This window comes from Oncorhynchus keta, chromosome 5 (genome assembly GCF_023373465.1).
Source record: "Oncorhynchus keta strain PuntledgeMale-10-30-2019 chromosome 5, Oket_V2, whole genome shotgun sequence".
Classification (NCBI taxonomy): Eukaryota; Metazoa; Chordata; class Actinopteri; order Salmoniformes; family Salmonidae; genus Oncorhynchus; species Oncorhynchus keta.
The window spans coordinates 16,951,678-16,969,882 of NC_068425.1; the positions used below are offsets into that span (position 1 = coordinate 16,951,678).

Sequence of the window (18,205 nt, forward strand, 5' to 3'; positions counted from 1 at the left end):
AATAAGGTTAGTGGTATAAAGCAAAGACGTATGGCACTGGACAATATGTGGATGGAATATGAATGAATAAGGGACACAATTAGTAAGATACGAGCACTACTAAGGGGATTTGGTATAAATGTGGAGATTTTGGTTTAAGTGTACGAACTATGAAGGAACAGAAATCTTACAAGTTATCAGACTGCCCTTAGAAACAGACTGAAAATGATGCTGTCAGACTCTCCGCCCATTGTAAACATTCATCTCTGAAGCTCTTCAAAACCCCAATTTAACAAATTACATTTACCCGTCTTTTATTGGACAAATTCTGTACAAGGTACAATCCACATTCAATACTTTATTTTATACATCTTTATTTTTATTCCCAACTTGCATATATATTTAGTTATTTTTGTAAAAATAACTTCACCACATAACTAAACAAAGGAAACCTGAACATAATATATACATATTCCTACTGTTATAACATCTCGCTCTCTCAACTTTACAAATGTACTTAATTACTTTTGAAAAAAACATAGGAAAAATATAGAAAATTTAAAATAAATTACAAATGTAAAAATGACCCCTTCCCTCACAACCATTACATTTATAGAGATCCTCCCTTCCCAACCCCTGGATGGAATGATAAATAAACAGTTTGAATGACACGCATATGACTGACAATCACAGCAATTACCAGTGTACTTATGTTAGCTTATACACAGATGTTAACATGGCACAATCTAGAAAACATTCAGATGGATAGGGACACTCCCCCTTCTATCCAAATACAAATCTCATTGGAACAGAACCAACATTTCTTAGCAGATGCAGCTGGAACATAATTGGCCAATAAGAAGAAAAAAATCATGTTTCGCACCTTACATGACTAGGGGGTGTCACATGGCATCTATAGCCCAATAATATAAAGTGCTGGATGGCTCAAAAGGAAAGGTGGGGGCTGCCTGAACCCTGGTGACAATTACTGCCCCCTCGATTACCTATATGGAGCCAGGGTATCACCACCACCTACATGGGAATGATCTGACATGGCATCATAAAGTGACAAAAACACAGGTTTAGTTAACATTCATAGTCCTGGAAATTGAAAAGGAAAACAGCTTTCATTATATGATGCTGGTCTCCCACTGGAGCAGCAACTGGAACAGAGATTATTAAGGGCTTAAAGAGCAGGGGACCTAGCGTGGGCCTTTGGCTGCAACGCCACTAAAGTTCTACAGAAACGTGCTCCGGGTTTTAAAGTATCAGTCTAAAGACATTGCACCCAAGATGCCAAAAAGTGTTAAAATGCCATCGATGCCCCTGCCTTGCCATCCCTTTTTCCTCTCCTTACTCCCTCCCCGTCCTCCTTTCCCTGCAGAGTAAGACCTCTCCTTCATAGTCACGCTAAGCCATTCATCACAATCCCCATTGCTTAGCAGCATCCTATTCCCCTCCAACAACACCCGTTCACCTTCACACACTGCTGACAGATCCGGTCTGTGTGTGTGTCTGTGTGAGATTAGTACATCATTATATCCGAAGACAAAGATCAACTTGCCTCACATTCACCAAGGTTTGCTGACCTCCCTGGCAGTAATAATTCCTGTCATGACAGATACATTTCCTCATACCCTGCACATTAAACCCTCCCTTTTCCCAAGACACTACACACAGGCTCCCTTTCTAAGCAAGTCCATGACCAGATTTCAGAGCTGATGAATGGCAAATACTGATACCTCACGCCAAACCAAATCAGACATGTTTCAAGGCTCTAGTAACAGACTCACTATATTCACAATGACCACAAACCACAGAAGAGCACATTTAACACCTGTTAGCATGAATAAGACATCACCAAACCCGCACAAACCCCCCTGCATTTTTGGTAACTAAGGCCGAGCAGATTGCAAAGCGCTAAGCTTTCCAAAGCCATCTTACAGGACATTGGTCCCTTTTCACAGCATAACTATCATACTGCTGTCAATAGACCAAAGCTGAAGGGCATTTTACTCTGCTGAACATTCAATGAAAATGATGCATGTGCAATAGGAGGCTGGTTACTCCTCTGGTTAGAGAAACTGAAATTAAAAAAACATGAATGATATGGAAATAATCATATTGAAATATATAGTGGAGGTTGTAGTAGTAATAAAACAAATTCTACGCTGTAGTATCAGTAAGAACAATTTTCAAAAAGAAAATACTTGAGCATTACTGCCCTACTGCTGCAACAGAAATACTCATAAGAAAAGCTTAGTTGGCCAGCACCACCGGTTGGAAGGCCTGGCTGGGATATTGCAGGTTATACCCCCCTATACCCTCCACAAATGAGGGCTTCTCAATGTAAGAAATCCCACCGCTACCACCAATGATGCCAACAGCTGGACCAGGTGGGGGGCTGGAGAATGGCTCAAATGAGGGGTGGGAGTGGGCAGGGTGAGGGAGCTGGAAGGGGCTCGAGTGTGGTAGTATGGGCGGAGCATCGTTGTCAAAGTATAGGGGCCCTGGGGATGCCGGGTAAACAAACTCTTTGGCATTAGGGGAGAGCTGGCTGGGGATCTGAGCCCCCAGGGAGTGCAGGGAGACTGAGAGGGGCTTGTGTTTCAGCAGCCCTGGGGGAGAGATGTTGGTAGGGGAACGGGCGAGCATCCTCTGTTGCGGAGGCACGCCTGCACTCGAGCCGCCAGCTGATCCGGAACCGCCACACTTCTTCATCTTAGTGGAGCCAAATTTTGTGGCGGCAAAACTGGCCGTGGTGAAGGTGATGGGCTGCAGCGGTAGACGGGTGCTGGGCAGTGTGGCCGTTGGCTGCTGAGAGGGGAGGTAAGGGAGTGCCCCACTTGGAGGGGAAGGTGTGGATGTGTTAGAGTGGGCCGTTGGGTTCGTGGGTGTGCTGGAGCTGGGATAGCTGAAAATCACTGGGCAGGATGAGGCCGACAGAGGTGTGGGTGAGCTGGAGAGGGAAGGAAGCAGAACTGGAGATATCTGGGCTCCAATTGGAACAAACACCTGGGCCTCAGGGTTGAAACCTAAACTCTTGGCCTCCTCTACCTCCATGTCTCCTTTACTCACTCCACTTACTACTTCCATCATTTCGCCTTCCCCACCTAAGCCAGATGGATCCTCCAAGTACAGGACCTTAACGGCTCCATTCTCCCCGATTTGGTAGGACACCTCATAGGGGTCAATCCACACACTCAGCTCAGGGGGGACATTGGCACGCACTTCCTCTGTGTCCAGTCCACTTCTCCTGGCAGCTAGCTCCACCACTGGGTCCCTGGGGGCCCCTAGGTGCAGGCAGCGAAAGGCAGAGCCCCGCAGAGGAGCTTCAGGGTACCAGTGGCCTTCATAGCGCGACAACAGTATCCGCTCCAACTCCTCCCCGAAGAGGTCAGCACGACGACGGGGCAGTTTGTTGTACAGGTAGGACACAATGAAATTCAGAGCTACCTTTACCTCTAGCTGCATGACTGTATCTGGCCAATGCAGTCTGGATAGCCAGGTATTCAAATCAAGCCCAAAATGAGACAATACTGGAACAGTTATCTCTGGCTTGTAGAAGTCTGATGTTTTCTTCTCCACTACATGTACTGCAGGTCAGTTGAAATCCAGCAGAATCTTTAAACCTCTTCCTGGGTGGTCAACATGGACAGACTTGGTGGCCAGGAGGCCAAAACCTAGTCCAACCAGTTGTTTTCAGTTGCCAGGTAACAAGACTTGACAGGTAATGGGATGAGGAGTCCAACTGGTGGAAAAATAAAAACATGGTGTTATTTCTAGGAAGATAAAAGGCAGACCAAATAGGCTCAACAGAAGGGATAATGAGAGAGTGAATGGGTTAGCCAGCCAACATGGAGGGGAGTAACAGCTGCAGTGATCAAGGCAGAAAACCATGATAATCTCCTTCTGCCAGATGCTTCACTACTCAGGATTACACAATTAGAGAAAGTTCAAAATCAAACAGTGTAGGTGCGAGAACGCTGTGGGTGTACAGTTCATGTAGGCATGTTTTGCATACTGTAAATGGCAAGGTACTGGCTACAGTGCATAAAGGACACCATTTCCCACCATGCAGCACTATTAACGTCATCACAACACATGCAATACATAGTCCACCTACGCACCATAAACATTGCCCAGCAGGCAGGATTACCCAGCAAGCTAAATTGAACAACTGTATACTTGAGATCTACGAGAACATGGTTATAATGTATGCATCAAGGACGATGAATTTTATATTGTGAATCAGATTAGCTTGAAAAAATATAATTATTGATGACATATAGCTACTCTGTTTGCAGGCAGAACATTGCATCGATGGCTAGAAGATGGGCAAGAACAAGATACAATACACAACCTGACTTCACTTCTTATTTAAGACAGTATTTTACTTGTGTTAAATATATGAAGAAGCTCCTTTGAAGGTGTGAAACCATTCAATTGGAGATGTTTGGCAGACGGCAAACAAACTTTCATGACTACATTTAAATCAATGATAATGAAGTTTACAGTACAGCTTCAAAAAGCATTAACCACCATAGTCATTTCCCATATCCAATGTCATTCAATGTCATCCCTACAAAGCTGTTTTTTCATCTTTTCATATGCAGCTGGGACTTTATGTACAGTACAAAGTAAAACCTGTCATGTATCAAAATGGATCCTAGCTGTTAATTTTGACAATTGACCTATAATGCATACACTGTATTAGTTAAAGCAACATCACTCGAACATGAACATGTTTGTTTGTCATGTTTGTGTCCTACTACTAAGTAGACTACACAAGCCAACAGTAGTTACATGACCTAATCTGATAGTTGACATTGTTTACAGTGCATCACCACCATAAAGCACACATCTGTCCACTCACTAACAACGTGGCAAGCTTATTCAAGTGAAAACTATACCTGTATATAGTAACAGAACACATTTCCCTAATAAGGACACATACACTATTCTAACAAACTGGAAGACCTTCATTTATTTACAATGCCAATTTGTAAGGAGACTAAAAGTGGTGAATGTTGCAGTCTCATGTCATTATATCGACACATGAGCAGGACTACAATAGCTCAATAATAAATTGGTCCTGCCCGAAAACAGGAAGAAATGGATTAGCTGTATAAGAAAACACGACTCGAATCTCAAATACGAGTTTGTGGGTCTGTCTAAAAATAAAAATAAACAGAATCTAAAATGGATGACAGAACCAATTACAGAGTCTGTTTCTCAAAAGGCAGGGCATATTTTGAGTCCTAAAGCCTCTTTGATTAAATCATGATGGACGATCTAGCAAATGTACGGTTATGGCAGATAAATAATGTATGTCAATGCCATACATGTTTATATGCGGACGCTGTGTATACTTACTAATGCAGCTTGTGTTCAGTTCCTGCGGTTTTAATTCCCGTATTTTACATTGCATTTGAAGGTGATGTGGTTTTTCAAAGTAGTTGTTTAGAGGCAGATATAATGTGGTGTGTTAAATGGATATTGAAACGTATTATCTTCATGCGGTCTCCATTTCCACAACCTACATGATCCCAAAAACTGCCCGAGAAAACTTTAGTGTTTGACAACCTTGCGCATTTATACAGGACTATTTCGCCCACACCCCCTGTTCTATGACGTTGGTCTGAATAGGGACTACTTTCTTGATACTTTTGTAATGTACACTATCAAATAAACTCATACACTCCTATGAGAGAATAGTCGACCCTCAGTAATAAGCCTATAGTTTCAAGAATAAGTAAATCATATGAAATAGGTTACGGGTAATTGAGGATTGCAAAATTATGGTAGTTATGATTGAACATATTGGTATGAACAACGATGCTAAATAACAAAATGCATTTTCTTTATTTTTCCCCACCCATGAGCCACACAATTACATCCATGGCTCTACAAAACCAGAAAGCGAAATCATAGTTTAGTTGGCGAACGGATATTTGTAACTCCAAGTTAGTACTGTGCCATTGCTAAAAATATAAGCGGTGATAGCAACAGAGTTCCTATTGGCTGAGAAGGGGGAGGACCCGTATTTTATTGGGCTGCAAAAGGGTGTCCAGTCAGCAAGTAAGTGATATGACGTTTTGCAGGAGTTGTGGGTAATGTCGTTCCAAACATATTGCGTTATTCACAATATTTGCTTGAATTTCCCGCTGAGACTTGTTTTAGGAAATGATTCTGCAGATAAAATTACATAAAGCTGTAAAGTTACCATGTAAGATTGGCAAGGTTTCTACTTTTTTTCTACTTTCTCCCCCAGAGTGAACCATACTTTTCAAAAATTAAGAATTGTTTTCTAACTGTTGATATAATTTTTTTTATGTATTTTTATTTTATTTTATATACTATCTTTTTTAATATGCAACAACAATCTATAGCCACATAAGGAGAGTGATTAAAAAGGAAAATATTTGGACACATCATTGGTCCAGGACCAGGACAGGTACTGGAAGAAATATACTGAATAATGAGTATTCTTAAAAGTAATTATTATAATTAGTTTTATAGATTCCAAGTTCTCTTTCAAAATACCTTTTTCAGGAACTTCATTATATGACTGCTGTGCCACATCAGTCATTGTCATCAGTGGTACTGTGTAAATATGTCCAATGAATCTGCATCAGTAAAACTCATATCCGGCAGGTAGCCTAATCTCTCGTTCTGCCCATGAACAACGCGGTTAACCCACTGTTCCTAGGCCGTCATTGTAAATAATAAATTATTACTCTCTGACTTGCCTAGTTAGGTGAAATAGACCTTTTTAAACTGTAAAAGTACATCAACTGTACGCTAACTAGGCATAGTTTATTATAGGGAGCTGATGAAAACAACCTTACAGATAAGTACTAAACATCAACATCTTACATTATTGGAACCACTTTGATAATTATTGGAATCACTTTAATTATTGGAACCACTTTGATAATTGTATGGAAATATTCTATTTTGACATTGCGTTATTAGAGTCAGTCGTAAGGATTCACAGAGATATACACTTGTAGGCAGTTTTAACACACCTGTCAGGACAAAAAAAATAGACGCGTTTAAATTAGGGTTCCTGACGTCACCTGACAGCAACACAGGTTTGTCAGTGAACAAAATGGCGTCCTACTATATGACTGTCACTCGGCTTCGGGTAAGTACAACTTTATTTAATATTAATAAATATATTCAACACTATGCGTCAAGTACAAATGCTCAGTTAAAAATGAATTACGAGATATTGTTGTCCACAACGATATTTTTTTTAAATAATCAATATTATAAACAATCCATTTTAGCGGCTTTGTCGTTTGGTCGCGGTGTCCCAGTAGACCGTTAACGTCACTAACTAGCGCTCCATGCAACGGCTAAAAGTTAGTCTGGGAAGTGTATAATTACGCTTTATCTATAATGCTGGTTTACAATAGAATGTGTTGTCGAAATGCAATAAATTGGATACTTCAAATCGCACCAAATGTCCAGCTGTTAGCAAGGTGATTCAAGGTTACTGAAGTTAAGTGCGCACTTGTCTGATTTCCACGCCTAATAACAGATTTAGTTAAATCACGTTGTCGGACAATGCGGCACCACATTTAGAAATGTAATTGAACATGATATGATCTTATAAAAACCTCATGAAATTATCTGAATGGACACTGTCTTGCTACGTCTGTAAAGATATTTGTCAAAGGGCCTGCTAATATGAGGTAGATTTATATTTGATTCGGCAAATTAACATTACTGATTTTTCTCAGTTGGTTGCGATATTCCATTTGCTTACGTCTTTTTACTCTAGATGACTCAAGTTAGACAGGCTGATTAACATCTGATTGAGGACGATTGGCTGTGTTGAAGATGCAATGTTGAAAATCATAACTAGGTTAGGCTACTTGAGCTGTCACAAAATCGTTGTGCTAATGTGTAGGGATTAGGTGTCTCCTTTAGGGCTAAACACTAATTTAACCAACCGTTAGGCTACTCATTCTAAACTTTAGGTGCTGTGTATTTGGGAAAATGAGTGACAAGTAGCTGGCTGACAGATTTACTTAGTGTAATGCAATGATCTAGTTTTTACTTTATTAGTCTTGCTGTCAGTCTCCATTGTGTCAGAGCTGATGGAACATAAGTCACATGGAAATCATGCAGATTGTAGATGAGTCATTTTATGGTGGCCTTGTTTTTTTTTTTGTGTTTTTTTTTTAAACTGTTTTTTAAAATGTGGCTTTAGGATTCTTCAACCAACATAAATCCATAATGTTGTCTGTCTGGGCCTCTCTGTTGATAATGCCAACATGTTTACTTGAAATGACCCCCATAATAACAGAGCCTAACACTTTGAACATGAGTCAAGTGAAACTTTATCTTGTTCTCTGAGAGTATGAATCCTATATGTCTCTGTTTAAACTTTCTGGTCATTAGGCTATAGACTAGGTCGGGGAAATTCAACTCTTACCCTACAAGGTCTGGAACCTGCTGGTTTTCTGATCTACCTGATAATTAATTGCACCCACATTGTACAGTTATGAGAACGCAGTGGAACTGGCTTTGAGGTCCAGAGTTGAGTTTGAGGAGACTAGGTCCTATGTTTGCAATGATTAGGAACTTTAAAGCCCCTCTTATCCTCTTCCATGATGATGAACATGTTTCCAAGTTTGATGTATCATTACTAAAAATGTACCCCCCTTTCCTTTAGCTTGTCCTTGGAGAAGGGGCAAGGCGTCTCCATGTTTCGGCAGCCTTTAATGCCAAAGCCAAGGTTGCCATGAGCCGCTTTGAGCCTGGCACCAGCATCAGCTATGAGAAGCTGCATGAGAACATCGACATTGTGCGCAAGAGGTCAGTAGCTTCCTTTCCAACCTCACACCCAGCGCTCCTCAGTGTTCCTCTGTTAATAACCACTACTTCTATGACATGCCCATTACAACTGCTCACTAAATCCTTTGACATGTTAGCGTGTTGACTTCTCATGTTCAGCAACACTGGCCACACTGAGCCAACTTTAGATTACAAAGCATTCCTCCTAGTGAGTTAACCTTTTTAAAATGTATTTTAGAAGTTAAATTCTAGCCACAGTGGCCTCCAATCCCCGCCCTCCTCTCACCTCAGGCTCAATCGCCCCCTCACCTTGTCGGAGAAGATTGTGTACGGTCACCTGGATGACCCTGTTGGGCAGGACATCGCCAGGGGCCGCACTTACCTGCGCCTGCGTCCGGACCGTGTGGCCATGCAAGATGCCACGGCCCAGATGGCCATGCTACAGTTCATCAGCAGCGGCCTGCCCAAGGTGGCCGTGCCCTCAACCATTCACTGTGACCACCTGATTGAGGCGCAGATCGGAGGGGTCGAGGATCTAAAGAGAGCCAAGGTCAGTAGGGAGCAGAGGAAACTCAAGGGCCTGTCCAGATGTTTTTGGGCTCCAGCTGAGATTTAGGGTGTTCTACAGAGGGATCATCTTTTCCATGGTATCACAAGTTCCTAGGGGTAACCAAATGTTTATTTAACCTTTATTTAACTAGGCAAGTCAGTTAAGAACAAATTCTTATTTACAATGACGGCCTACCATAAGTATTGCATTGGGGCCAAGATGACCCAAATGAGAGGGAATGTTGGTTAACTGCTACACATACACACACATAGCATCACATATTTTTTTAGACAAAGCGAAGCCCTGAGGAATATTTAGCATTGGTGACACTTACTACATCCAATTCCAGAGGTCAAATTGAGGGACAGGGATTAAAGGGGAATTAAGGTCTGCAGCCAAATATGTGCTGTGAACGTTACATAAAGGGGACTACCAGCTGAAAATGTATTCTCCTCAACTGACACCCCAAACTCTTCTCCCTGGTCCTTTTTAATCCAGGAAGTGAATCAGGAGGTTTACAACTTCCTGGCGACAGCTGGAGCCAAATATGGAGTTGGCTTCTGGAAACCAGGCTCTGGAATCATTCACCAGGTACTGGAACTAAACTGGTTAGATTGAGCTGCCATGAGACTAATTTTGTATTTGAACAATATCCACTTCTGAACTTAGATTAACAACTAGATTGGATCTCAGGAATACTGCTGTGAAATGAGTAGCAGAAAATATTGTTCACTCGTGATATCAAACCTGTTATACATTCAGATCTCAATGTTATTGAGATCAATACTTCAAAGGATTGTTGTGCATTGGCTAACATATTTCACTTACCCTTGACAGATAATTCTAGAGAACTATGCCTACCCAGGAGTCCTGCTCATTGGCACAGACTCCCATACACCTAATGGGGGCGGCCTGGGCTCCATCTGCATCGGAGTGGGTGGCGCTGATGCTGTCGACGTCATGGCTGGTATCCCATGGGAGCTCAAGTGTCCCAATGTGAGCTGCATGACAGTGAACCACCTCACTACATTCCCTTCACCCACTCATGTATCTATCTCCTTCCTACATGTATTTAAAAAAAAACAGACCTTACACAAATGTAGTAATAACTCCATCCTCCCCATCAGGTGATTGGAGTAAAGCTGACTGGTAGTCTATCGGGCTGGACCTCTCCCAAGGATGTTATCTTGAAGGTGGCTGGTATCCTGACAGTGAAGGGGGGCACTGGAGCCATCGTGGAGTACCATGGCCCAGGCGTTGACTCCATTTCCTGCACCGGTGAGGCCAAAAGATAGTAAGGTTTACCTGAACTAGTGAGTAAACTACTCTATGCTGTTTGTTTTAACACTGCTTGTTTCAGTTGTTTGTACAGTGGTTTGGTCTTGATTTGGTGCTAGTTTACATAGAAACTTGAAGTGACTTTTCCCACCTCCTGGTTGCAGGTATGGCAACTATCTGCAACATGGGAGCTGAAATTGGGGCCACCACCTCTGTTTTCCCCTACAACCACCGCATGAAGACTTACCTGAATAAGACTGGACGTGCAGGTTAGTACTCACAATAAGACATTCTGGAATATTTTTAAAGCCTGTTATTGCACAATATGTTCCGTGTCAGTCTCGCAGCCACTGATACACATACAGCATAGTCCCTTAGCATTTTTGTTTTCTCTTTTGGACTTTTTCCATCTACTTCCAGACATCGCTGCCCTGGCTGACGAACATAAGGATGACTTGGTCCCTGACAAAGGCTGCAAGTACGACCAGGTCATTGAGATCAACTTGAGTGAGGTGAGTCCACTCTGTTATTAGGCTGACATCCATTACTTTTATTTATATAATATATTTTCAAGAATTAACACACATTGTCAATGCTAACTGTTTGTCTGTCTTCTGTCCCTGGCAGCTGAAGCCCCATATCAACGGGCCCTTCACTCCTGACCTGGCCCACCCAGTGTCTGAGATTGGTGCTGTGGCTGAAAAGAACGGCTGGCCCTTGGAGGTCAAAGTGGGTCAGTATCAGCACCAGCAGTCACACGGTATCTTTAACACTCCCTTAAAAAGTATACATTTTGCTCTCTGTTAATATTAAAGGAAAGCCCTATAATAGGAAAGTACAATAAATAAATAATATGCCATTTAGCAGACGCTTTTATCCAAAGCGACTTACAGTCATGTGTGCATACATTCTACGTATGGGTGGTCCCGGGAATCGAACCGTTACAAGCGCCATGCTCTACCAACTGAGCTACAGAAGGACCACAACACTACAATAACATTTCATTATCATATATTTGCAGACATATTTACATAACTGTTAAAATCACCTGCGTTTCTCCTGTCTTTATTAACCTGATTTCCGGTGGTCCCACTAGGTCTGATTGGCAGCTGCACCAACTCCAGCTATGAGGACATGGGCCGCGCTGCTTCCCTGGCCAAGCAGGCCCTAGACAAAGGCCTGAAGTGCAAGGCTGCGTTCACAGTCACCCCCGGCTCTGAGCAGATCCGCGCCACCATCGAGAGGGATGGCTTTGTGAGTTCAAACCTTTTGGGGAAAAATGTCCATTGCCAAACTAGTTGCTCTTTACTTGATTTGTAGGTACATTCTTATGTTTGTTTTTTCTCCTTCAGTCTAAGATCCTGAGGGATGTGGGTGGAGTGGTCCTTGCTAATGCTTGTGGACCCTGCATTGGCCAGTGGGACAGGAAGGATGTGAAGATGGGGGAGAAGAACACTATCGTCACCTCCTACAACAGGAACTTCACTTCCAGGAATGATGCCAACCCTGCCACTCATGCTTTCGTCACATCTCCTGAGGTACCAATAATTACAACACACACACACTACTTATATTATGACGTCCACACTATGTCCCCCTGTAACTGCCTTAATAACCCTCTCTCTTTCTATACAGATTGTCACAGCCTTGGCCATCGCTGGTACCCTGAAGTTCGATCCTGAGACTGACTACCTCACCGCGGCCAATGGTGAGAAATTCAAGTTGGAGCCACCCAATGGCGATGAGCTACCTGCCCGTGACTTTGACCCCGGCCAGGACACATACCAACACCCCCCTGCCGAGAGCGGCTCTGTTATGGTGGACGTCAGCCCCACCAGCACCCGCCTGCAGCTGCTGGAGCCCTTTGACAAGTGGAACGGCAAGGACCTTGAGGACCTGCAAGTGCTGATCAAGGTGAGGGAAGGGGAGCGGTGTAGAGGAGATGTCAAGACAGCTATATGATGAGGAAGGCCTCTTCTCACTGTTTGGCTGAGATCTATCCTCCACCAAGGACCATGGTTGGAATTGAGAGGCCTTCAAAAGTGGCATTACATTCTAATTATTAGAGACTTAGAAACCACTGAGTTGGCAGATGGTTGTTCAGGCATGTGGTACCACATTTGGATGGCCATTTACCCTACGGTCTCTTTTCTTTCTTCCTGTTCCGCAGGTGAAAGGCAAGTGCACCACAGACCACATCAGCGCTGCTGGCCCCTGGCTCAAGTTTCGCGGTCACCTCGACAACATCTCCAACAACATGCTCATTGGAGCAATCAACATTGAGAACGACGCGGTCAACAAGATCAAGAACCGGCTGACGGGAGAGTACGGGGGCGTGCCTGACGTGGCTCGCCACTACAAGGTGTGACAGACAGTAACTGTCAGGAGAGGACCTATAGAGGCTGTTGGGCTGTCCCAGAATGACAGTATTTAAATTAGAATCTGATTTTAAGAAATATTCCCTTTCTGCTCCCGCCAGGCTAACGGTCTGTCGTGGGTGGTTGTGGGGGATGACAACTACGGGGAGGGCTCGAGCAGAGAGCATGCAGCCCTGGAGCCCAGACACCTGGGAGGCAGGGTCATCCTTGTCAAGAGCTTCGCCAGGATCCATGGTACGCTTAGATGTTACATGTGGAGTCACCAAGAGAGAGGAAAGGGTATAGGGGTGTGGGGGGGAATGTGGGTGGGTAGCATGAGAGGAAAAGCTTTTGGTGGGAACCTGCTCAATCTGAGACTATTTGTGTTGAGACAGCTCATGTTGCTATCATGAGACCCATTGCACAAGAGGGGAAACGTGGTTAGAAACAAGATCACCCACACACTTTGAATGTGCACATTGTTCTCTATGACCTTGACTTGGCATGTAATGGATCTGCCCCGCTGTGGTAGAAGGCCTCTCTGTTTACACAATGGAGCTTGATACGAGCCAATTCCCAAAGCTCCCTCTTGTTCCCCACTTTCTTTTTTTCTGTCTTGTTTTCTTTATTTTCTCCTCATTGCCATTCTGTCCTCTTCTCAGAGACCAACCTGAAGAAGCAGGGCATGCTGCCCTTGACCTTTGCCGACCCCACCGACTATGACAAAATCCGCCCTGATGACAAGCTCTCCATCACAGGCCTCGCAACCTTTGCCCCCGGCAAGGTGAGCGTCATTGACCATTCAACCACCCAAATTACTTCCCTCCATATAATGGGGATGGGACTTGGTAGTATGTGTATTTTACACGGATGCCTTACAGGCCAGCTGTCTTTCTCCTCTAGCCCCTGAAGGGAGTGGTGAAGCACGGTGACGGCAGCCAGGACATCATCACCCTGAACCACACCTTCAACGAGAACCAGGTCGAGTGGTTCCACGCCGGCAGCGCCCTCAACAGAATGAAGGAGCTTCAGTAACTGGAGGGGCGGAGGAGCACAGAGAGAGGCGGGCCTGGAGATACTGGGGGGGAATGGGCGGTAGCAGCCTGCCTAGCGTAAACACACCCCATGCCGCTGTACAGATGAAATGCTCGCGCACACATACAGGATTACTGTCAAAGCTCTCCCCACAGACAGGTAGAGCTGTATACGCACACACAAGCTCTGACATAACACACACAAGAACCCTTGTTTTTGTTTCAGCATAGCATTTAAGTGTTCCCGTTCTAGGCAGCACTGCTCTTGTTGGCAGTACTGTGTAATCACATTTGTCACGCTTTTTGCCATTGACTGTAGTGCGGCAGTATTCAATTCATTCTTACCTCACAAACACACTGCTAGCTCTCCATATCTGGTCTGTAGCTTGTATCCTGCTCACATTCCTTTCCCTGTCATAGTTGTTGTGTTAAGCTGTGTACCTGGACCTCCACTTGTTTCCTCCAACACAGACCGAGCTGGTTAACCCAGTTGTACATTTTAATTCACTGAATGTATCCTTCTCATTCCCAGGATTTGCAACTCTTGTTAGTTCAATATTACTGCTAGTGAAGATGAATGTGAATATTTGTTTTGTTAAGTCCACCATAGTTCTAGTGGGCCTCAGGAGCTGCACATGTGTCCTGTGACTGACCTGAATTGATCTGTTCTAGTCATTGATTAGAGAGCAAGTAGCCTAATAACTGTTCACAGAGTAGATTAAAGGCATCAATGGAACCATTAGATTGTGGCCCCAGGACCAGGTTGCAGTGACAAGGTCAATCCTTCTACAGAGTGTAGTGTAATCATACTTTTTTTTTTGTAGGGTTTTCCTTTTCTGGCGTTTCTCTTAACCCATGGCATTTGGGGTACCGTTTGTCACTCCTCTGGATTCCACACTTTAAATCTCTACTGCTGTTTTCTCCACATGCTCCATTTGTTTCTACTTGAGGGCTATTGCATGAAGTTATATTAGATCCTAGCAGCCCTTTTCTGTGTGTCTTTGTAGGTGGGAGTAAAATGCTGTGTTGTACTAGTCTTGCCATTACTTTCCATGTGCGTGTCCATATATGTTAGCTAGCTAATCTGACCATTGCCTGTCCATATCCCTGTCTGGCTTTGTGCTGCTCCTCTGTCCTTGCTAATACCAGAGCTCCACGCACAGCTTGAGGGACCTCTTCTTACAAAATGAATGCACAATCTAGTTTCCAGGCTGCTGTACACTAGCGCTATATGTAGTAGTATTGTAGACACTCATCCACGCTTTCACTTATAGATCGCAAATGCTGCACTCCATAGCATCTTAAAGCAAGGATGTGATTTTTTTCATTTGAAATTACAGGATACAATGATAAATGTATACCATTATCTGATTTAAGTTATTACATTTGGCTAAAACTCTTGCCATTTTGTATCTACATTTTGCCACTTAAATGGTACATTGTGTGTTTGAGGATATTGCAGCTAAGTCTTTAAGTTTGCTTTGAGGGGGGCATGACCACCACCTATTCATTGCATTTGTTGTCTTGTCACTAAGGACTAATTTACTTTAAAGTAAGTTATAATCAAAGTATTCATGGGATCATGGAGCCAAGATGATTAATGTTGCTATCAAATCAACATTTATTTTCATGTCAGTTTATTTTGCATGTCAGTGATGAACTGAAGAGCTAACTGTCTCAGTTTTTGTAGTTGCAGTAGGGTGTAATGAAAGTAGAAATGCAATGCCTATTTTTGTCCACTAGCATATTGACTTCAGTGACAATATATTCAGATGAATGGCAATAGCTCTGTCAAACCCAAATGTATTTAAAGGAACTTGTTTTGGGCCTGTGTAAATGTGATATAGAGGTGTACATATGCACTATATTATAAAATGGAGAGAGGGTGGGCAGTAGCTGCCTGGTTGAATGCAGAGCCTTTTGTTCTCTGATAAACCCACTGTATCAAACGAATCATTTCTCCCATCAATTATATTTTGTTAATCTGAAGCCTAAATTAGTTTTTCCATTCCCCCCCTCTCCAATCTAAGGGTTTCACAACTTGTCAAACGAATTAACAGGTGGTTGTAGGTTTTAAATTAAAATTCAATTGTTGTTGAAGCATTAAAGTAGGGTTGTACTGTACGTCTCAATGTTTTGTCGGTCTTGGACCTGTGCTGGACAGTGGTCCGTCTTTGTATGATGCTCCCAGGTGAATGTTGGAGTTGTCATTGTAAAGGGAGAGACTGGTCAGGTGAGACATGCCTAGGTTTTGTTTTAAAGTTATTTGATGCAGATGAAGGAACCCCTGATTTTGAAACAGGATTGGCTCCAGATCGCAACTTTAACCCATGTTGTATGCGGTTTAGAGCACATTAACCAACTTGTTATACTAATTCGTCATTTGCTTAACCTTAGCAAAGTTAACATATTGCTGATGAATTCTCTGGTCTGTCTACTGAAGTTAATCGCCAAAGATGCCTCATGAAAATGCTCCATTACATACTAAAACAAACATAAGTGTTGTTACGAAGGTTTGCCATTCTGTGTAATTTCTCCATGTCTATGAACTCCATGTTTGAGTATGAAGATGACCAGTGTAATTGCCAGTTGTGTGGCTTTTAAAAAGAAATTCATACCGTCTTAAATTCCCAAGTATTTAATGCAGTCTCTAAATGGAACCGTTCCTTTGCATTGTAATTCATAAGAATAACAGCCACCCGTGAAGCAGTATGCAATATACAATATGTTGATCCCTGGTTTAAATCAGAGTTTCTGAAATGCTACTGTAACGTAACAAAGCAAATGCTTAGTTGTACTCTAAGTTGTCTTCAGGAAATCCAAATCCTCAACTGCTTTGTTTTATTGGCCTCGCTATTTATTTTCCATTTAGAAACACTGTCAATGATTGACTTCATAAGAATGCAAATTTTGTTCAGACACTGCAAACAATTAAATGTAAAAACCCATTGACAGGCTTTATTTAATGTAATCTCAAGTGGTGAATTCTGCTTCACAGAGTTTCTGTATTTGTTTTGATTTTAAAGTTGGTTTTGTATTAGGTGATTTGAATGCTTGCAGTTTCATAGCGTGCAAGATTTAAAAAGAGATTTTAGGATATTTCCTGTGGTAAATTAATATTTAATAAAGATGGATAAATCTTTGTTCTAACTTTTATTTTTTGAAAGTTTAATTAGATTTAATTCAGCACTTTTATAGTTACTGTACAAGTAATACAGTTAAAATACTACACAATTAAGCACTGTGAATATAGTATAGCTTAGCCATAATAGAGGTGGTTTCCCAGACACAGATTGAGCCTAGTCCTGGACGAAGTACTTTCAATGGCTATTTTCAGTCCATGACTATGCTAAACCTGTGTCTGGGTTTTTCCATTACAGCACCATTGTGTTGCCAGTGAATATGTTAATGTAGACTCTAGTGTTATTTTTTTTCGAGCAGGGCTGTGGAATTGGAAACACAAGTCTGAGCCTTTTTGGTAAAAAACTGAGGTAAGTCTTGAGAGGAAATATGCAATTATGGTGCTTTTCGAATGAGACTTAACCCCACACTAGAGATCTTCACGGGTCCTAAAAGTTGGACCCAGACCCAAGGCCAATTTCCCCCTTTTCTCCCCAATTTTGCAAAATCCAATCTTGTTCCATCACTGCAACTACACTATGGACTTGGGAGAGGCGAAGGTCGAGAGCCGTGCATCCTCCAAAACATGACCTTGCCAAACCCCTCTCCCTCTTGACACACTGCTCGCTTAACTCGGAAGCCAGCCGCACCAATGTGTCGGACGAAACACAGTTCAGCTGGCGATTGTAGTCAGCTTGCAGGCACCTGACCTGCCACAAGGAGTCGCTAGAGTGCGAAGGGACAAGGAAATCCCGGCTGGCCAAACCCTCTCCGAACCCGGACAACGCTGGGCCAATTGTACCCGTGCAGTGCCTTAGACCGCTGCACCACTCGGCATGCCCAAACACATTTTTTTAAAGGGGGACCCGCATCTGAATGGACCCGAGAACAATTTAACCTGAATGGGCCCGATGACAACCAGACATAGAGCCAAATTTCGGGTTCAATCGAACCCATGAAGACCTCTACCCCCCACACCAGTTGGTTTCCAGTGTTTTATGATTAATATAAGCTCCAGTGTAATTGTGATTCCTTCAGGAGTATGACACTAAAGACAGGGTGAGCAGAATCAACAA

The 18,205-nt window shown here is 42.9% G+C and overlaps 2 protein-coding genes across 2 annotated transcripts; one reads left to right on the plus strand and one right to left on the minus strand.

Moving 5' to 3' along the window:
• Window positions 1–267: 267 nt before the first annotated feature.
• LOC118384585 (protein Tob2-like) lies at window positions 268–5,565 on the minus strand. The gene is made up of 2 exons (XM_035771242.2): window positions 5,356–5,565; window positions 268–3,730 (listed from the first exon to the last, which is right to left on the minus strand). The coding sequence occupies exon 2, from the start codon at window positions 3,451–3,453 to the stop codon at window positions 2,239–2,241; it is 1,215 nt and encodes a 404-aa protein (XP_035627135.1). The 5' UTR covers window positions 3,454–3,730; window positions 5,356–5,565; the 3' UTR covers window positions 268–2,238.
• A 1,405-nt stretch (window positions 5,566–6,970) lies between these two features.
• Window positions 6,971–17,152, plus strand: LOC118384586 (aconitate hydratase, mitochondrial-like). The gene is made up of 16 exons (XM_035771244.2): window positions 6,971–7,129; window positions 8,669–8,811; window positions 9,082–9,340; window positions 9,839–9,931; window positions 10,178–10,336; window positions 10,468–10,618; window positions 10,783–10,887; window positions 11,039–11,130; window positions 11,246–11,351; window positions 11,715–11,872; window positions 11,971–12,156; window positions 12,254–12,532; window positions 12,789–12,980; window positions 13,098–13,230; window positions 13,638–13,759; window positions 13,879–17,152. The coding sequence occupies exons 1-16, from the start codon at window positions 7,094–7,096 to the stop codon at window positions 14,008–14,010; spliced, it is 2,346 nt and encodes a 781-aa protein (XP_035627137.1). The 5' UTR covers window positions 6,971–7,093; the 3' UTR covers window positions 14,011–17,152.
• Window positions 17,153–18,205: the final 1,053 nt, after the last annotated feature.